This window comes from Diospyros lotus, chromosome 1 (assembly GCF_014633365.1).
Source record: "Diospyros lotus cultivar Yz01 chromosome 1, ASM1463336v1, whole genome shotgun sequence".
Classification (NCBI taxonomy): domain Eukaryota; kingdom Viridiplantae; phylum Streptophyta; class Magnoliopsida; order Ericales; family Ebenaceae; genus Diospyros; species Diospyros lotus.
Window position 1 is genome coordinate 30,913,523 of NC_068338.1, and position 16,902 is coordinate 30,930,424.

The window sequence follows — 16,902 nt, forward strand, 5'->3', positions numbered from 1 at the left end:
GTACCATCGTGATACGAATAGATGAAAAAATATAATTAAAATATAATATCACGTCAATAAATAATATTATTTTATAAAAAGAATGTTAATTATTGTTTAAAAAATAATTATTAATAAATAATAAATATATATTAGTTTAATAAAATATATATTATTTTTAATACTTAAATAATTTAATTAATTAATAATAGATTTATCATATTTTAAAATATTTAATTAATCAATTAAATTGTCTAAATATTACAAATAAAATATAATAAATATATTATTTAAAAATTAAAAAAATATCCTCTTACCTACATCAAATTTATCCGACCTAGACGTGCAAGGGGTGTGCGAGGGGGAGGAGGGGAGCTTCACGTTTCCTCTGAATTTGTTCCCGCAAACATTATATTGTCACGATTAATTTAATAATTTTATAAAAATAAAATACATTTTTATAGTTTAATCAGTATTCTGAGCAATACTTGAGATGGGATTGGATTCTTAAAGGGCGTGCCTGCGCACGGACGGGACCACTGCCGGAGTGTCAGATCCTGAGAGATGCACGTGGGCCTTATTTGGAGGAACGCCAAACCAAATCGATCACCTGATAAAACGCGGCGAGAACTAATTCGATAAAGTAAAAAAAAATGCGAATACAGCGATGCCCACGCATTCACACTTTATTACCAAGTTGCCACTCCTAGGATTGTCACTGCGCCTGCGCGCCGACCTTCCGTCTCCTTCCGGTTCGGCCGTCTTCATCTCTTTCCTTTTTGTCTTTTCCTTTCTCTTTTACCCCTTTGTTTAGTCTCTTCTTCTCTCCATTCTTCATTTATCTTCTTTACCTTACAGTTCCATGGTTGATTAAGGATTACGATTTTGAATCAAGATTATAGGTTGCGTTGATTTTCTATAGGTTTAATTGATTGATTGCGATTGGGGGTAAATTTTATAACTTTTTTAATACTTAAATTTTATTTAACACAAATCTTTTAACTAGTTTATGTTGCTAATTGAAAAATAGACCTTGTTATTTGGATAGAATCTATCCGGATAGAATTGTCTTTTTTTGTCATTTTAATTATTAATGTTAGGATAATTATGTCATTTAATATTTTATTTACCAACAATACCCTCTTTAGTCACAATTCAAAATTCCATTCTCTCTCTTCCTTATTAAATTTAAATTTTAGTCTCTCACAATTTTTAAAATCTCAAGAGTCATAATGGCTTTAAATACAGATTATTTTATTTTGTTCGAATTAATTGATGCACGAGATCATTAAAGACATCAAATAATAAAAATATCAATAATGAAACTCGCTCAATAATTCAGGCAACTCCCAATTTCTAGCGGACTCCATCTAAATGCAGTCCGCCAGCGGGCTGCATATGCTGGCTGATGCTAGGCGGACTTCAATATAGATGAAGTCCGCCAGTTTAATTCGAGGCAAGTTGATAATTTTAAGATGAAGATATTTTTATTATTTGATGTCTTTAGTCATTCCATGCGTCAATTAATTCGAACAAAGTAAAATAATCCATGAATGAAATAAAATAGAAAGAAAATGCAAAGAGAATACATTGATTACAGTCAATGGTATGCTGCCACCTAAATGTCGTGATTGTCATTATTCATTTTCATAACTAATTTTTTTTGTTTTGGAAATGTGCAACTTTAATATGTTGGGCAGTAATTTTAGGCGGGAATTTTAGACGAGTGAAGAGTTAAAATTTTTATAAGGTTAAAATTGTCTTTCTATTTTGTTTAATATAATTAAAATAATATAAAACAAGCATTAAATATTTTTCTATCCAGATAGATTCTATCCAAATAGATTTATCGTTAAAAAAATATCAAATTATACTAAAGACTATATTCTTAATGAACTTTTGCATTTTAAGATTTTTAAAAAGTAACTTTTTACATTAATAAGCGGTTACTCCAAGATTTTTTCATGTAAATGACCCACAAAAATTAATAATTAACATGACATGCTAATTATTATAATGTAATTAGTATAAATAAATGCATCGATAATAAAAAATCTGGTCTCAGTGTCACGCATTCAAAGTCCTCGAATCGAGCCCAAGGGAAGAAAGCTAAAGTAGCAAAACAGTATGATGCTTTGGCCGGTCAAAAGCATTCAATTAAATAAATTATTATCAAAATACTAAACTGACAAGACAACATAGGATAATAATAATAATAATAAAAAAGAAAAGACAATCTATGATGGATTTTGTTCCCTCTTAAATGAATTAATGATATAAAAAATATATATATTTTTTATTACGATTTATTATTGACGTACTCGACCACCTCGTCTCTAGAATTACACTAAGGAGGTAAATTAAGGAATGTGCCCAAGTGATCAGGGTGATAGATCTAAGCACCACTAATATCACACCTAAGGTCCTCTTCCAGGATGAAATATTCTGCTTTTTCAGGAATCGAACCAACATTAGAAATCTCCAGATAAGCTTTTCAGCCTATCCCTTTACTACTTGTTTAGTACTAAATACAGTTATTGGAAAAAAATATAATAATTTGTTTTATGCTGTACTTTAAAAATCATATTAAAAATAAATATCTTATGTACATGTAAACAATTCACATCAATTGTATAGCTTCTTTTCCTTGTTAAGGTTAAGACAATCTAAGATGTATTGCTGTCTTATTGATGGGTTAAATTTTAGTAGAAACCTACTGGTGGTGATGGGGCTTTTGACGAAACCTCACTAACTTAGAAACCTAATTCTCTTATCCTTCACCTGAAAAGCTCATATCTAAAATAATTTATTATTGTCAATTTTGTCAATCAAAACCAAGATCATTAGAAAAGACGAAAAATATGCAACTAGTTGGTAAGTTTTTTTTTCTCCCTCTCTATCCCTCTTTTTTGGAATCTAGTGTTGAAATAACTTTTCAAATTTTGTTTTATTTGTGTTGTATTTTTGTCTCTTTAGTTTAGGTTACAGATAATGTTAGAAGAAAATTTTATCAAATTAATTCTATTTCAACAGTGAGTTTAATTAGGGGATTGGGGTAGGTTTAAGGGAATCCTAATCCCAGTATAACCCTGATTTTGTCACTTATAAATAGGTGTGACTCGTTTAGTGCTTGTGTTGTGTAACTTAATAACTAGAGTTTTAATATGTGATTTTTTGGTTAACTAAAGCTTTAATATTAGTTTGTTTTGACTAGTGAACTATCCCCATATGGTGAGATAGTAATCAACGTATATTGTTAAAGAAAAGTGTTATTGATACATTATGAGATACATATTGAACTACATAATGATGTTCTAATATTTAAAATGCTCTCACCCAAGGCACAATGTAGCGATGGGTATTTATGTTATTTATGCGCATTATGTAATTCAAGATATACATAAATAATGTAGAAGTAGCGCGACTCATTGTTAAATTTAATTATATAAATTTTTTATGTATTATTATTTTTCTTGTTTGATGTATTCTTAATTTGCGGAATTTGATTTTAATACTAAGTTCGAATGAATTCAGATAAGTTTTTTGATTTTAGGTTCCAAGAATAATTTTTAGAATTTTAAAAACATTCATAATTATTTATTAGTAACAAAAAAAATAAGTAATATACATTTATAGAATTTAGAAGAAGCTGATGTTATTTTTAAAGACATAAAAATATATAATATAATTTAAGTAAATGGACACATAAAGTTTGCCCAATTTGCAAATGAACATGAAAGGAGATCTATCCATTCATATAAAACGCCATTTCATGTCGTTTTCACTATTTCACTGTCGCGTCTTATCATTTTCTGGTCCCATTTGTACAATGGATTTTGCGCATGTGCGCGCGCGTGTTTTTTTCATTTTTTTGGGGTTAATTAACTGTAACAGAAGGCTACTATTACAAATAGTATAAATGTCATGTTGGTTAATTAATTAAAATTAAATTAGATTAAATTAAATATTATATAATTTGATTCATTTGGCCGAAAGTTTAAAATGATTTAAAAATTTCTATAATTTAGTTTTCTCTTGTTCTAGTAATTTAAATATTTTTAAATGTGGTGTCTGATCAAAAGTAAATTACAAAATTCTTCCAACCAAACTATACAAGATTTTTGTACAATTGATCTGTTTATTAACTCTCAAAAGCGTAATGGTACAACTTGCCAAAATTATATTATTATAAAGTTTATACCAAAGTACTAAAAGTATATAATTGTGTTATTAATAAACATAAACAAATATATTAATTGTTTTTCTATAAAAATATTTATCTATTCAAAGCCACTAATCATGCCATTGCCATCGTTATTATACAATTACGTAGTATTTACTAAAATAAATAAAATAAAATAATAATATTTTTTAAATTAAAATATAAAATAATATTGAGAACTATTTAAAAATTTATATTTAATTATTTATTAATTTTTTTAAAAATGTATTAGGAGCATATGGGTTATTTTTTTTATTTGAAAGATATTGGATAAATTTATTTAGATGGAGAGATAATAAGTTAGCGATTTATTTTCAGTAAATTATTGGATAAATTTATTAAATATAATAAAATTTGTTAATTTAATTTTTTTTTTATATTTTATTTTTTAATTAACAAATTCTATATAATCATAGGGTGAGTCCACTGTGCTAGCGTGGGCCTCACCGCGCCGTGTAAATGGATGGTGGATTTGTACGGTGGGGCATTAAGACTATGGGCCTAATTATTTGCTTTAATTTCTCTATTAATTACACTAGGACAAAGCAGCGCAGTCGATATCAAGAGTCCGAAGGAATTATAGCCAAATAACACTTCGCCCTCCTTCTGCCCTTGAATTACAGATCCTGCCACCCTCGAGATTCCACTCTGCCCCGCCCCTTTTTCCTATAAATACCGCTCCAATTGGTTCATCGTAGCCAGCGGAAATTCGCGTCCAAATCGGAGGCGAAATCCGTCAATTAATCAGAATCTAGAGAGAGAGAGAGAGAGAGAGAGGGGGGAAGCGAGAGCTTTGTCTGTGTTCGCATTCTTTCTATTTAGATAGAGAGAGAGAGTCGTGGAGCATTTGAGATTGTGATGCGTGGAAGACAGGTGACAGTGCAAATGGCGAGAGACCTACATATATACAGACATATGTAAAGAGAGAGTGAGGGATCGGTGTCGGAATGGGACGCCTGCCTCTGAGCCCTAGCACCTCTTGTTCTCGTTCCTTTCAATCTGATCAAATTTGATCTTAATTAGGTACTCTCTCTCTCTCTCTTGTTGCATTTGATCCTACATTGCCTTTCTCTTTCGCCAATCCCTTCCACCCCTTGGATATTTCGTCGAATTCACATTTGAAACGTGTACGATCTGGTTGTCAGTCATCATTGCTCTAAGAATTGTTTTTCTTTCTCGTTCTGTGTTTTCTGCTTTTCGCCTTTTGCTTTTCTGTTTTACTGTTCTGCTTGTGAATTCTGTATTGATATTTTGTGTTTTGGTTGGTTCAGAGATGGGAGAGGTGACAAAGCTGCTGTACGTAGTGGTTGTGGATGATGAGGACAGGAGAGAGACAAGGAAAGAGTCGTTCCGGTACACGCGTTCTGTTCTTCAGAGTACTCTGCAGCTCATGGGCTGCAAACCTCGCCATGCTTTTAAGGTATTCTTTTTCATATTTCAGCCCCCCCCCCCCCAGCGTTCAATCTATATCTCATCTGTGCATGCGAGCTTTATTTTTATTTCTCTAATTTCAAATTTCTAGTTGTTTAGAATGTTCTAATTTTTGGGTTATAGACTGGACGAGGAGTAACCTAATATGAATCTTTCACAATTACTATTTTTTAAATGTGGGCGGGGTTGATTTTTAAGTTAGGCTGGGCCTTGCTGTTTCTAGTTTCGTCATAGCAGTTGTCTATTATTACTATTTGTAATTTCGTCCGCATAATGTCGGTTTAGTTTCTTGAGAATCATCAAGTGGTTCAATCTTTAACATGTAGCAGGCTGTAGCCTTGGTCTTCTCAGCTAAGCCAAAACAGTGGATGAGATCATCTTTCGCTTGCAGCATTGTGTTTGAAAAGGATTCATTCCTCCCTCGTTAGACATTGGTTTTGGATTGGTAATGTGAAAAATTTATGCAAGCATAAAGCAAATTCAGCTGTTGGCATAGGTTGGAATGATGTTCTGAACTTATGTTCACTTAAAGGTTTAAACGTGTTCGCACGTGAAGGCCTCTATCTAGTAGCCTCTGTGTAATTAATTACCTTCACGATGGACTAACATGTAAAGTGCCTTTATATTTCTTTAATTAAAGATATGTTTCTAGATTTTCTTGTGTCCATCTTTGTCCTCTATTGGTTGTCAGGGAGTTGGAGACAATGTTTTGCAATACATTTGTCATCCTAAAATATCACGGTGCAGATCACACTTTGAACCTTTTGAAGGTCACAAAAATATAATTATGCTTGACGTAGCAACTCAGGACCTCGTGGCTCTCTTGTCTTTGCTTAAAGCTTGGACTCATTCAGAGAATTTTTAGTGTTTCCTTTAAACATTAGACTATTCCTAAGGATTTGTGATTTCCACTGAATATCACGTGTCTTCTCTCATCAGATTAGCCAAAGGGTGTTTGAATTGATGAAAAGTGAATGCTCTGCGGATGCTTTGGTTTCAGCAGGGATAGAGATGTTGGATTCACATCCTCCTAGAATACAGTCTCAGAAAGAAGATGGTCGCTTGAACAAAGTGGGTGGGGTTAGCCAGGGGATTCTAGACAGAAATGGTAAAGATAAGAGTGAAACATTTGAATTGTACAAAAGGCGCACAACTGTGGTCATCAGAAGAAAAATGTTCTTGGATGTTGTTTGTGATGCTCTGGCTGAGTACAAGTACGTGGGCCCTGACCAGAGAGCGGATTTGGTTTTAGCTTGCAGGTACAATGTTATGTTACCATTTGAAAATTGATATTATTGCCTGACAGTCTGCCACCCTTCATGTCTCAATGGAATCAAATTTTCTATGATGCCTCTTACTCGTACATGAACCATTATCAGTAGCTCAGATAGACAAATATCGTTTCTTTCTGTCAAACTGCTTATATGTTAGTGTATGTACGTATACTAATTTTTTGATTTGTTGTGATTTTACGCTTTAGTTTTTTGTTAGATTCTAGTGGCTAGTTGCCAAAATCTGTCTGCTTCCTGGAGTTCTATTTACAGCCTCTACGTCATAACTAAATAACTAGCCCAGAAACTTTAATAAATCCTGACCTTTTCCCCTTTATTTTGGCGTTTCAGTTGTCACTCAAGTTATGTTAGTTTTTACTTCTGAAATGTTTAATAGCCAATCCTTTGACATTCCAACCCATCCCTGGCTATATTATAACCACGTCCTTATTTCCTACAATTTTACATACAATCTTCTGTTTCTTAAATCCAAAAGTCGACCTTTTCATAAAATTTTCACCACCATTTACATCTTGTTTGACATCATAAGAGTTAAGGTTCCTGTATTAAGCGGTCGAAGCTCCATCATGATCACATGTGGAAATCAGGAGCGGCAATTCATGTCATATGTTTTCCTTTCTTGTTCTATGGTACTAATTTGTCTTCATTAGCTCCTATATGCATATTTTAGCATGTTGAATGCCTAGATTTTTTTTTTTAACCAAAATTTAGGAAATATCCAACTCTTGCCAAGATTTTTTTTACTATTTTAAGCACTCATTAAGTTATTTACTGCACCTTAGAAACATTAGTGCCCTTAAGAAAGAGAAACACGAAATTGAGTTTATACCTAAATAAACCTTACGAATAGCTGTTTTTTTTCTTTTCTTTTGGGGGGGGGGGGGGGGGTGTTGTAATGCTAAATTAAATTGTTCAAATTGTGGGAACTGGGAACACCTTTTTTGTCCTTAGTGGAAGATAACTTTTCTATTTTTTGGCAAGGGTCAGAGAAAATAACTTCTTGTTGGGTTTGCAGAGACCCTTAAGGTAATGAGACTTGATTGTTAGTTGGTGATTGAACCAACCCAACAGTAGCTAGCACTTTTAGCTGAAAAGTTGCAATTGATGATGATTATGATTCAATATTTTCAATTTCATAAATTTGTATATAAAATTTATTTTGGATATGTTGTTGTTGTTGTTTCAGAATTTGAACAGTGAGTTGTAAACTAAAATGCATTGGAGGTTTGCTACATTAACTCTCAATTAACTCTTTTGTTGAAAACTTGTTGACCTAATTTTTTGGCGTCATCTGGTCTGAATATTGGTCAGAGAAACATTTGACGTAACCCCATTGCACATTTAGCGACGGTTTCTGTCTGTCCTATTTGTAGCAACTTTAATACACAAATGGACTTGCACAAACTTTTTATTTTTAGAATTTGGACTAAGATAACTGTATGATTCACATCTAAATTCTACCTCAAACAACATTAGAATTTTTTTTTTTCTTTTGACGAAGTGAATCTCTCTACATCATCAATTTTAACGATCAATGTCGGTTGTTACTTGTTAGTGGTTATGATCATTGTTTGTGGAGTGATTCCTTACAACTACTTGAATGGCCTTGTGGTCAGGGGTAGCTGAGTTAGTCCTGTTCCAATCATTTACATTCCTTTGCTATTATAATGCTCTTTATTAATATCATGATTATTATTGTTACAGCCAATTAAGTCCACCAGTAAATGTTTTGTTAACTATTTGGTTGATTAGAATGATTTCAAGAAAAAATGTTCACAATTTCATCAATCACAATCTTAAAATTCTGCCTTCTTGCTTGACTCATCCATACTATATAAGTTTATTTTACAAGCCAAAACTTCCACTGCCGTTGTCTTCCACTGGTAATTAAGTATCAAACACTCCATATCCGTTACCATGGCAAAAAACTATTATTTGAATGACCTTGTAGTGCACTAAAGCCGTCAATATCCGCATGTATTGTTGCTTTCAACTTTCTTTTTCTTTTTCCAAATTAAATGGCAGCCACCTAGTTAAAGAAACTTGGATAAACTTCCTGAACTAGATTTGATTTTTATCTGCACCCCCTTGCAATGAACAGGAGAAAGATTTTTATTGCTTTTCGATAATTGTTGCTTAATTGGTTAAAATAGTGAATTCAGTAGCATGAGGGTGTAATTATCTGGGTTATACGTAATTTTGTTCACATTATATTGTGCATCTTGTCTGATTGCTGATAATGGATTCTAATTTTGTGGTTAGCATTATGTGAATCCATTTTAACATGGTTTGTAGGAGCAAAAGTTTTCACATCTGGTGTTGTTGTATGGATAATTTATATTAGATTTTTAAGTAAGTATGAAAATTAATTTGGTGGTATCATGACTATTTTAATTAACCCAATCACAACTAACCAAATTTGTGAAAAGGGTGGAAAGCACCAGCCAGCAACAGTGCTTTGAATAGGTGAACTGGCTACAGCTTTAATTTCTGCATTATGTTGTTGATTGGTTAATACAAGAGATATTGGGGAACTTGTGGTGTTCAGCTCAAAGGAATTAATATCTTTTTCTTAGTGTGTAAAGATCTTATAACTCTTCAGAAATTTTGTTGTTTCAGAATTCGTGAAAGGAAGGAATCTGTAACTGTGCTGCTGTGTGGAACAAGTGGCTGTGGCAAATCTACATTGTCAGCATTGCTGGTATGCCTTCTTTTTCCTTTTTCTGCGCGGAAAACAATACTCTATATTCTACTGTCCAGGCATGGAAATTTAATTGCACTTCTGCCTCGTGCCCTTTTTCAGCTTTTTTTTACTAAGTCCTTTTTCCTGTTTTCTTTCTTATTTTTGATCAAGATGTTAATCCCTAGTATGTATGTTACAGTTATTCTGGAATTTTGTTGGTGGGACCGTAGTGGTGTTTCAATACATGATTGATGCATGAGTGGCTTTCAATAGATAATTGTTGCATGTGCTGATTTTAGTGCAAGCTCTAGTTAAATAAAAGAATATTTGTACTCATACTGCTGTTCTCAAGTTGTTCTATGCTGTCCATGATGCTTATTTTTAAGTAAAAGATCCACGGAGTACAAGATAGTGATCTGCTGCTCAACGGGTATAGGGGACTAATGTCTTGCTCACAATTCACTGGAATGGGCATTATGATCTGAGATTGTGGGTCATGTAGCATTTAGATTGATTTGCAGTATGGATTTGGAAGAAAACATTGGGTTTATACTGTGTAGCAGCGCAGGTTTTTGATTGAAAAAGAGTACATCCAACTACTAGAAGCTAATTCCAGAAGAGATACATCCCACTAGAAGCTGTGTAAGTAGAATCCTTTAGTGGGACAGATTTAAAATGAATCCCTCTTTATTGATAGTTCATATTCACAAATGTTGGGTCGTACAATGTTAGATTCAAACCCGAGTTACAATCCTGGAAAGCTCATTCTCAAATATTTCTTTTTAATTAATCAACTAAAATGCAACTTATGTAGGCTTCTGGCTTGATTTCTGTTCTAGCCAAAAAAGAAAAAAGAGAAAAAAAAAAAAATGCAACTTATGCTTGCATTCAAGGTCATGAAAACTTTACAGTCGTCATTCTCTTAAAATATGCTGTCATTGTTTGTTGAGTACACATGTGGACTTGAGGCTTTTGAATCAACTTTACAGGGTAGCAGGTTGGGCATCACAACTGTGATATCCACCGACTCAATTCGCCATATGATGAGGAGCTTCGTAGATGAAAAGCAAAATCCTTTGCTTTGGGCTTCAACATACCATGCTGGGGAATATTTGGATCCAGAGGCTGTTGCAGCTGCAAAGGCCAAAAAGAAAGCTAAAAAATTAGCTGCTGTTTCCCAGCTCCCACCAAAGGATGATGCATCAAATTGTTCTATAGTTGGAAAATCTGACAGTCAAACACCAGAAGTGGCCTCCAGTTCTGCAGAATTTATCAGTCCAAGACAGATGGCCATTGAAGGATTTAAGGCGCAAAGTGAAATGGTCATTGACAGTCTTGATCGGCTGATCACTGCTTGGGAAGAACGAAAAGAATCAGTAGTTGTTGAGGGGGTCCACTTAAGCCTTAATTTTGTGGTAAGTGAAATGAATATGCATTTCTACCATAAAAGTTTACTTGTCCAACTAGCATTTTCTTTTTCTGTTTTTGTCACAACTTGTGCCATGATTTTCAGATGAACCTTATGAAGAAACATCCTTCAATTATACCATTTATGATATACATAACAAATGAGGATAAACACTTGGAAAGATTTGCAGTTCGTGCTAAGTACATGACACTAGATCCTGCTAAAAACAAGTATGTAAAATATATTCGAAACATCAGGACAATCCAAGATTATCTCTGCAAGCGAGCTGACAAGCATCTGGTCCCCAAAATAAATAACACTAATGTTGACAAGAGCGTGGCTGCCATCCATGCTACGGTATTTAGTTGCCTTAGAAGGTGCGAGGCAGGGGAGCAACTTTATGATCCTGTGACAAATACAGTCACTGTGGTTGATGAGGAATACAGGAACCAGTGTGTTGCCAATTCATTGAGCTCCAAGGGCATGTTCCAACTTATTCAAAGACAAGGTTCTAGCAGGCATCTAATGGCTCTTCTGAATACTGATGGTTCTGTGGCAAAGGCATGGCCAATAGATGGTAATGGAAAGCCCATAGTGGGCCAATTGACTGAGAAGGGGATAGGAGCACCAATGTATGGGCCATTGCAAATTGGTAAGGCCGAACCTGTTAATCTTCAGTTTGGTCACTTTGGCATTAGTGCTTGGGCCAGTGAAACTGGTGGCACAAGTCATGCTGGCAGTATTGATGAGTCGAAGGGTGATATGACTGACACTGGTAGTAGATATTACTCGTCCTGCTGCAGCTCTCCTAGGATATCTGATGGACCAGCCAAGGAGGTAAGTTGAAAACCATGATAAGTACAAAACCTTACAGTAATCTCCACATCTGTTCCTACATCATTTTGCTGTTCTGATATTACATTTCTTATTCATCCAGCTCAAGGAGGAGGATTTTGTGCATGGTAGCGATGAGGAGGTTGACGATCCTCCTGAGTTGGACAGTGATGAGGATCTTAGTGATGATGGTCTAAAACAAATGCATGAAGAGGTAAGATTATAGTCATTTGAGAGTCCCGGTGCATCATCTTGCAAAAAACTTGTTTGCTTGCACAGAGATAATTTGGGTAGTCATAGGCAATGAGGTCTAACCAAGGTGATTATATAATTTCATTAGATTGCTGATGTAGTAGGAATAAGTTTCCTTTGAGCTTTTGTTTTCCTTAATGGATCTACTCTACAGTAGTGGAAAGTTTTCTGTTTTGCTTGGTATTTTGTTATGGTTCATATGTTAAAACAATATATCTTCCAGATGGAAGGCTCAGTAGATGAGGAGTCCACTAAATCAGACGAAGAATATGATGATCTAGCGATGCAGGATATCCAAGAGAATGGCTACTGGTCAGATGACAATGATTGCATGAAGAAAGCAGTGCCAATGTTGGGGGAAAAATTGGCTTGCAAAGTTACTGGCTTCCATGGAGAAGAGGACAAACAAAATATTGACCAGTCCTTGGAAACTAGGAGTGAAACAATGTTGGAACTTCCTTGTTCTTACTCTTGTTTACTGAGGGAGAAGAACGAAAAGATAATGCCATTGCCATCTTCTGGTAATTTCAAAATGGGAAGACGTTCTCGCAGCATACCAGCTTGTGGAAAGCATGGCTCAGTGGCTAAAGATCCCATTCTCTCTGGAACTCCACAAAGGTAGCTGAAAATTTGTGTTTTTGCTTTTCCTTCCAGTTTCTTCTGTTGCTTTTTAAGAGACTTTCCTCTACTTTGTATAGTGTTTTAAGGAATGCAATGCTTGAATTCCTGTCTGGTCTAGCAATTTAGCTTGGTGCACAAGCTTTCTTAACTTCTGCAGGTAGATTTTTTGAAGTGTTTTATTGAAAACGAAATATCATGAATGAGATTCTGAATAAACTATCACCTCTGATTTTAATCCCCCACTGTATGTCAAAATTGTTTGGGGATGATAATGATGAACCCTAATATTTAGTTTTTCCTTTCGTTTTTGGCTATGTAACCCTAATATATAGTTTTAAGAGAAAAAATATATGGTATAAGATCTGGCGATTATTAGGTGCAACCCTTCTCCTTTGTCTCAGTTTCGGGTTTAAATAGGAAAAACAGAGACTTCTGAGGTGATTACTCAATCCACATGCAGACTTCAAAATAACACAAGGAAGAAGATAACAAGTTTCCTGACTTGCTACTGGATTGAATCAATATATGCTAAATTCAGGTTGGCTGCCACGCACCATTGAAGGTGGATAAACTTCCTACACCCCAAAAGAATGCGCGAAGAATTGGTAGAAACTCAGCACAACACAAAGTTGAATATTCTTCTAAAGCAAAAATGCTGAAAAACAGAATATATATTTGATAGAATGCTTGGCATATATCACAAGAAGTTGCACTGGATGTATGGTAAAGATTTTCCATTATGACATGGAGGTCACATAGATTATACTTTATTAGAGTTGACACTGTCTCCTACCATGAGGGAAAACCCAGACCAAAAAGTCAAGACAACCATAGGAAATAAAAAGCTGCCTTCCACGAAAAAATAGGGCAAAATTCTTCATTTTTCACCTTTGTCCATTCCATTCAATTTGAAATCGTACTTCAGTTCAGCAGTTCATGCTTCTTGCTTGATGCCAAATATCTTGCCCTTATGGCTACAACGAATGTCTGCATTGATGTTAGCCACTTAGCCCCACGACTCCTCTATCTGTGCTTTTCGCCTTTAGGCATATATCCAGGAAGTTGAAATTTTCAGGGGTTATTTTTCTACACTGAAAGTTGAAATTTTGGTTTCCTTATTGGCCACTTCGATCACAAGACACCAACACAGAGCCCCCTCTTCTATTATATATTAACTTCTTTTGTTGTAAAGTTATCAGCTATGGAGTCTCAAGAGTGTCAAACTGGCTAGGATTGCAGAATCCATTTCATTGTTTTTGCTTCGGGTTGGCGGCTTATGTCCCGTTATGTATCTCATAATCCAACTCAATTTCCTTCGCCTGTAGCTCAGCTACAAGTACCTAAGATGCACTTGGGCTAACATCTCTCTTGGTCATTTCATCAAACAAGGAGAATGCACGATCCATATCTCCCAACCCACAATACTCATTGATAACCAAGGTGTACAAATGGGAATCTACCTTAAATCCTTTCTCAAGCATCTCCTGAATCATCCTTTCCGCTGCTTCAATCTTTCCAGAGCTTGAAAACCCGTCTATCAAAAATTTATACATCTCCACACTGAATTCCACCCCTTCCCTTTCCATCAAACCTGAGATCAATTCCAACTCCTCAAAATTCCATCTCTTGGCACAAGCATCCACCAATGTGTTGCCAGTGATGATATTGTGTTTTAGACCTCTGCCCGCCATCTCCTCCACTAATTCCCTGGCCCTCCTGATCTCTCCACTCTTACACAGGCCATTAACCACGACAGTCAATGAAAAAACTGAAACATCAACACCCCATTTCACCATTTGGCAAAAAAACTCCAGGGCAGAGTCCACCTGGTCCCATTTCACAAGAGCCACCAAATGAACTCTACAAGTCCTGTCACTGATCTCAATCCCCTTGTTTCCCATATAATTGAAAGCCTCCACAGCCTCTTTAAAATGTCGACTATCAGAGTAAAACTCTTAAGCACCAAATTGAACCGTTTAGCAACAACCCTGGGTTCCTCATAGTGATTCTCAAAGAAGAAGCTAGAGCAGGAAAAGGGTTCCTGAGATTCTCATCCACTGAGAGCGAAAACAACATATTTTCAGCATCTGTGACCTTCCGTGCCTTGATTGCCCTGTAAAGAAGGGTGAGATGGGCTTGAAGATCAAGCTTGAATGGGAAAAAAAAGACTGGTTTTCCAAGAGGAAACTGAAGAAGTGGATGCACTTTGAGGTTTTGAGATGTGGGACCGATGTCAAAACCGACAGAAGGAGATGGAGATGGCTGGGAGTGAGATCGGATAGGAGGGGCTGAGAAGAGTTAGGAGGAATTGAGGATTGTGGGGATGATTTGATTCTGCAACGTCTTTGTCAGTCGGCTTTGGAGTTGGGGTTGGAGACGGAGACGAGAGATAGGGCTCGGTAACCCGTCGAGCCTCGTAGAACGACTTTTCTTGACGATTTTGATTGATATTTGCCACATGAAATTGAAGCTCCGAAACCAACGTCCATGTTTGAGTAGAGTCGTTCTATAGGGCCCGACGGGCTTACTGAGCGGCTCACATAAAGGGGGTAAAAAGATGATTTTGCCCCCACTCGCAAAAAGATGATTTTGCCCTCTCCTGCTTTACAACTTTGCAAAGCGGGCCACTACCCCCGTCCTGCTGCTCTCGCCTCCCCTGCCATGGCCGCTGTCATCGCCTCGCTGCTATCCCCTTGCCTCGCCTCCGTCGCCTCTCTGCCATCACTGACTCGCCTCGGTGAGAGCAGCAGGAGCGGGACAAATTCATGAGAGGGGAAGGAGAGAGCAGGACATGAGGGCAGAATCATCTTTTTATCCTCTTTCGTTAACCTCATCAGACTTTCTAGAATTTTTCATTTGAGTATTCCTAGGTGCTACTGCTACCTTCTATATTCACATCACATGTCATTTTCATTTAAAATAGCTTTTATAATTTAAAACTAAACTAACAGCTTCCTTTTTTTTTTCTTTTCCAAAGTATAATTTTTTTTAAATAAGTTTTGAAACTAAGTCTGTTCAACATGTTCTCTTGAAACTAAATTCAATAATATAATTTTAGAACCGTAAACAAGCAAGCAGGCTGTATATAATTTGAATTTTTGTTAATAAATTTGTGAAGAATAAGTGTGGAAAATGATTTTGTGTTTTTCTTATTAATACAATACAAGAGATATATATCATATATATACACATTAGAGCATAATAAGGGTAGTGCCTACAATGCCTATAAGTTAGCTATACAACGACTAATAATTGACTTTAAGAGATGAAATATATGGGCTAAGATATTGCATTGACACATCCCTACAAGAGTGGTGTGCCATCGAGGACACCGATCTTGTGTTTGAGATAGTGATGATGCTGATTGGATAGAGGCTTTGTGAGGTAGTCAGCAAGTTGGTTGGTGGTGGAGACATGTTGCACGCAGAGAATATCTTTTTGGACAAGGTCGCGAACAAAGTACACATCAATTGCTATATGTTTCATTCGATTGTGCATTAGATTAAGGGAAAGATAAGTGGTACAGAGATTGTCACAATAGATGGTAAGGATTTATGTGGATGCAGAGTTCAGAGAGTAAAGATCGAATCCATATGAGTTCAGTCGAGATTGTTGCTAAGGATCAATATTCGACCTCGATAGATGAGCGAGCCACTGCACGTTGTTTGGAAAATTTTCAAGAGATAAGATTCCCACCATAGAAAATAAGATAAATGGATCTTGAAGTGTAATCGTCCTTGTTGCCGGCCTAATCTGCGTCACTAAAGGCATAGAGAGAAGAGGGATGATCTTTATGAAGATAAATGCCATAAAAGACTGTATCTTTAAGATAGCGTAGTAGGCGTTTAAGAGCTACCATGTGCATAATAGTGGGTTTGTGCATGAACTGAGCTAGGCGATTTATTGCGAATGCGATGTTTGGCCGTGTCATGGATAAATATTGAAGAGCACCAATAATACTTCTGTATTCAGAGTAGTCCATAGCTATAGTACCATCATGTAATGTGAGAGATGTGCTAGTTAAAAGTGGAGTTTGAACCTTTTTCACGTTTGCCATTTTTGTCTGTTCAAGGTCACGAATGTATTTATGTTGACTAAGAAAAAGATCAGTCTTGGTAGAAATAGCCTCGATGCCCAGAAGATAATGAAGAGAGCCTAAATCTTTGATGTGGAATTTTGT

The 16,902-nt window shown here is 35.6% G+C and overlaps 2 protein-coding genes across 3 annotated transcripts; one reads left to right on the plus strand and one right to left on the minus strand.

Annotated features, from left to right (window-relative positions):
• The first annotated feature begins 4,823 nt into the window (after window positions 1-4,823).
• On the plus strand, window positions 4,824-13,048 carry LOC127791351 (P-loop NTPase domain-containing protein LPA1 homolog 1-like). 2 transcript variants are annotated; one of them, XM_052321170.1, is made up of 8 exons: window positions 4,824-5,224; window positions 5,473-5,621; window positions 6,572-6,891; window positions 9,544-9,625; window positions 10,597-11,022; window positions 11,121-11,852; window positions 11,953-12,063; window positions 12,325-13,045. In XM_052321170.1, the coding sequence occupies exons 2-8, from the start codon at window positions 5,475-5,477 to the stop codon at window positions 12,721-12,723; spliced, it is 2,217 nt and encodes a 738-aa protein (XP_052177130.1). In that variant the 5' UTR covers window positions 4,824-5,224; window positions 5,473-5,474; the 3' UTR covers window positions 12,724-13,045. The 2 variants fall into 2 exon arrangements, with proteins under 2 accessions (XP_052177130.1, XP_052177138.1); XM_052321178.1 differs by lacking the exon at window positions 4,824-5,224 and having other exon boundaries at window positions 5,498-5,621; window positions 6,636-6,891; window positions 12,325-13,048.
• LOC127791364 (pentatricopeptide repeat-containing protein At2g28050) lies at window positions 10,818-15,475 on the minus strand. Its single transcript, XM_052321191.1, has 2 exons — window positions 13,611-15,475; window positions 10,818-10,957 (listed from the first exon to the last, which is right to left on the minus strand). The coding sequence occupies exon 1, from the start codon at window positions 14,621-14,623 to the stop codon at window positions 14,063-14,065; it is 561 nt and encodes a 186-aa protein (XP_052177151.1). The 5' UTR covers window positions 14,624-15,475; the 3' UTR covers window positions 10,818-10,957; window positions 13,611-14,062.
• Between the last annotated feature and the right edge of the window lie 1,427 nt (window positions 15,476-16,902).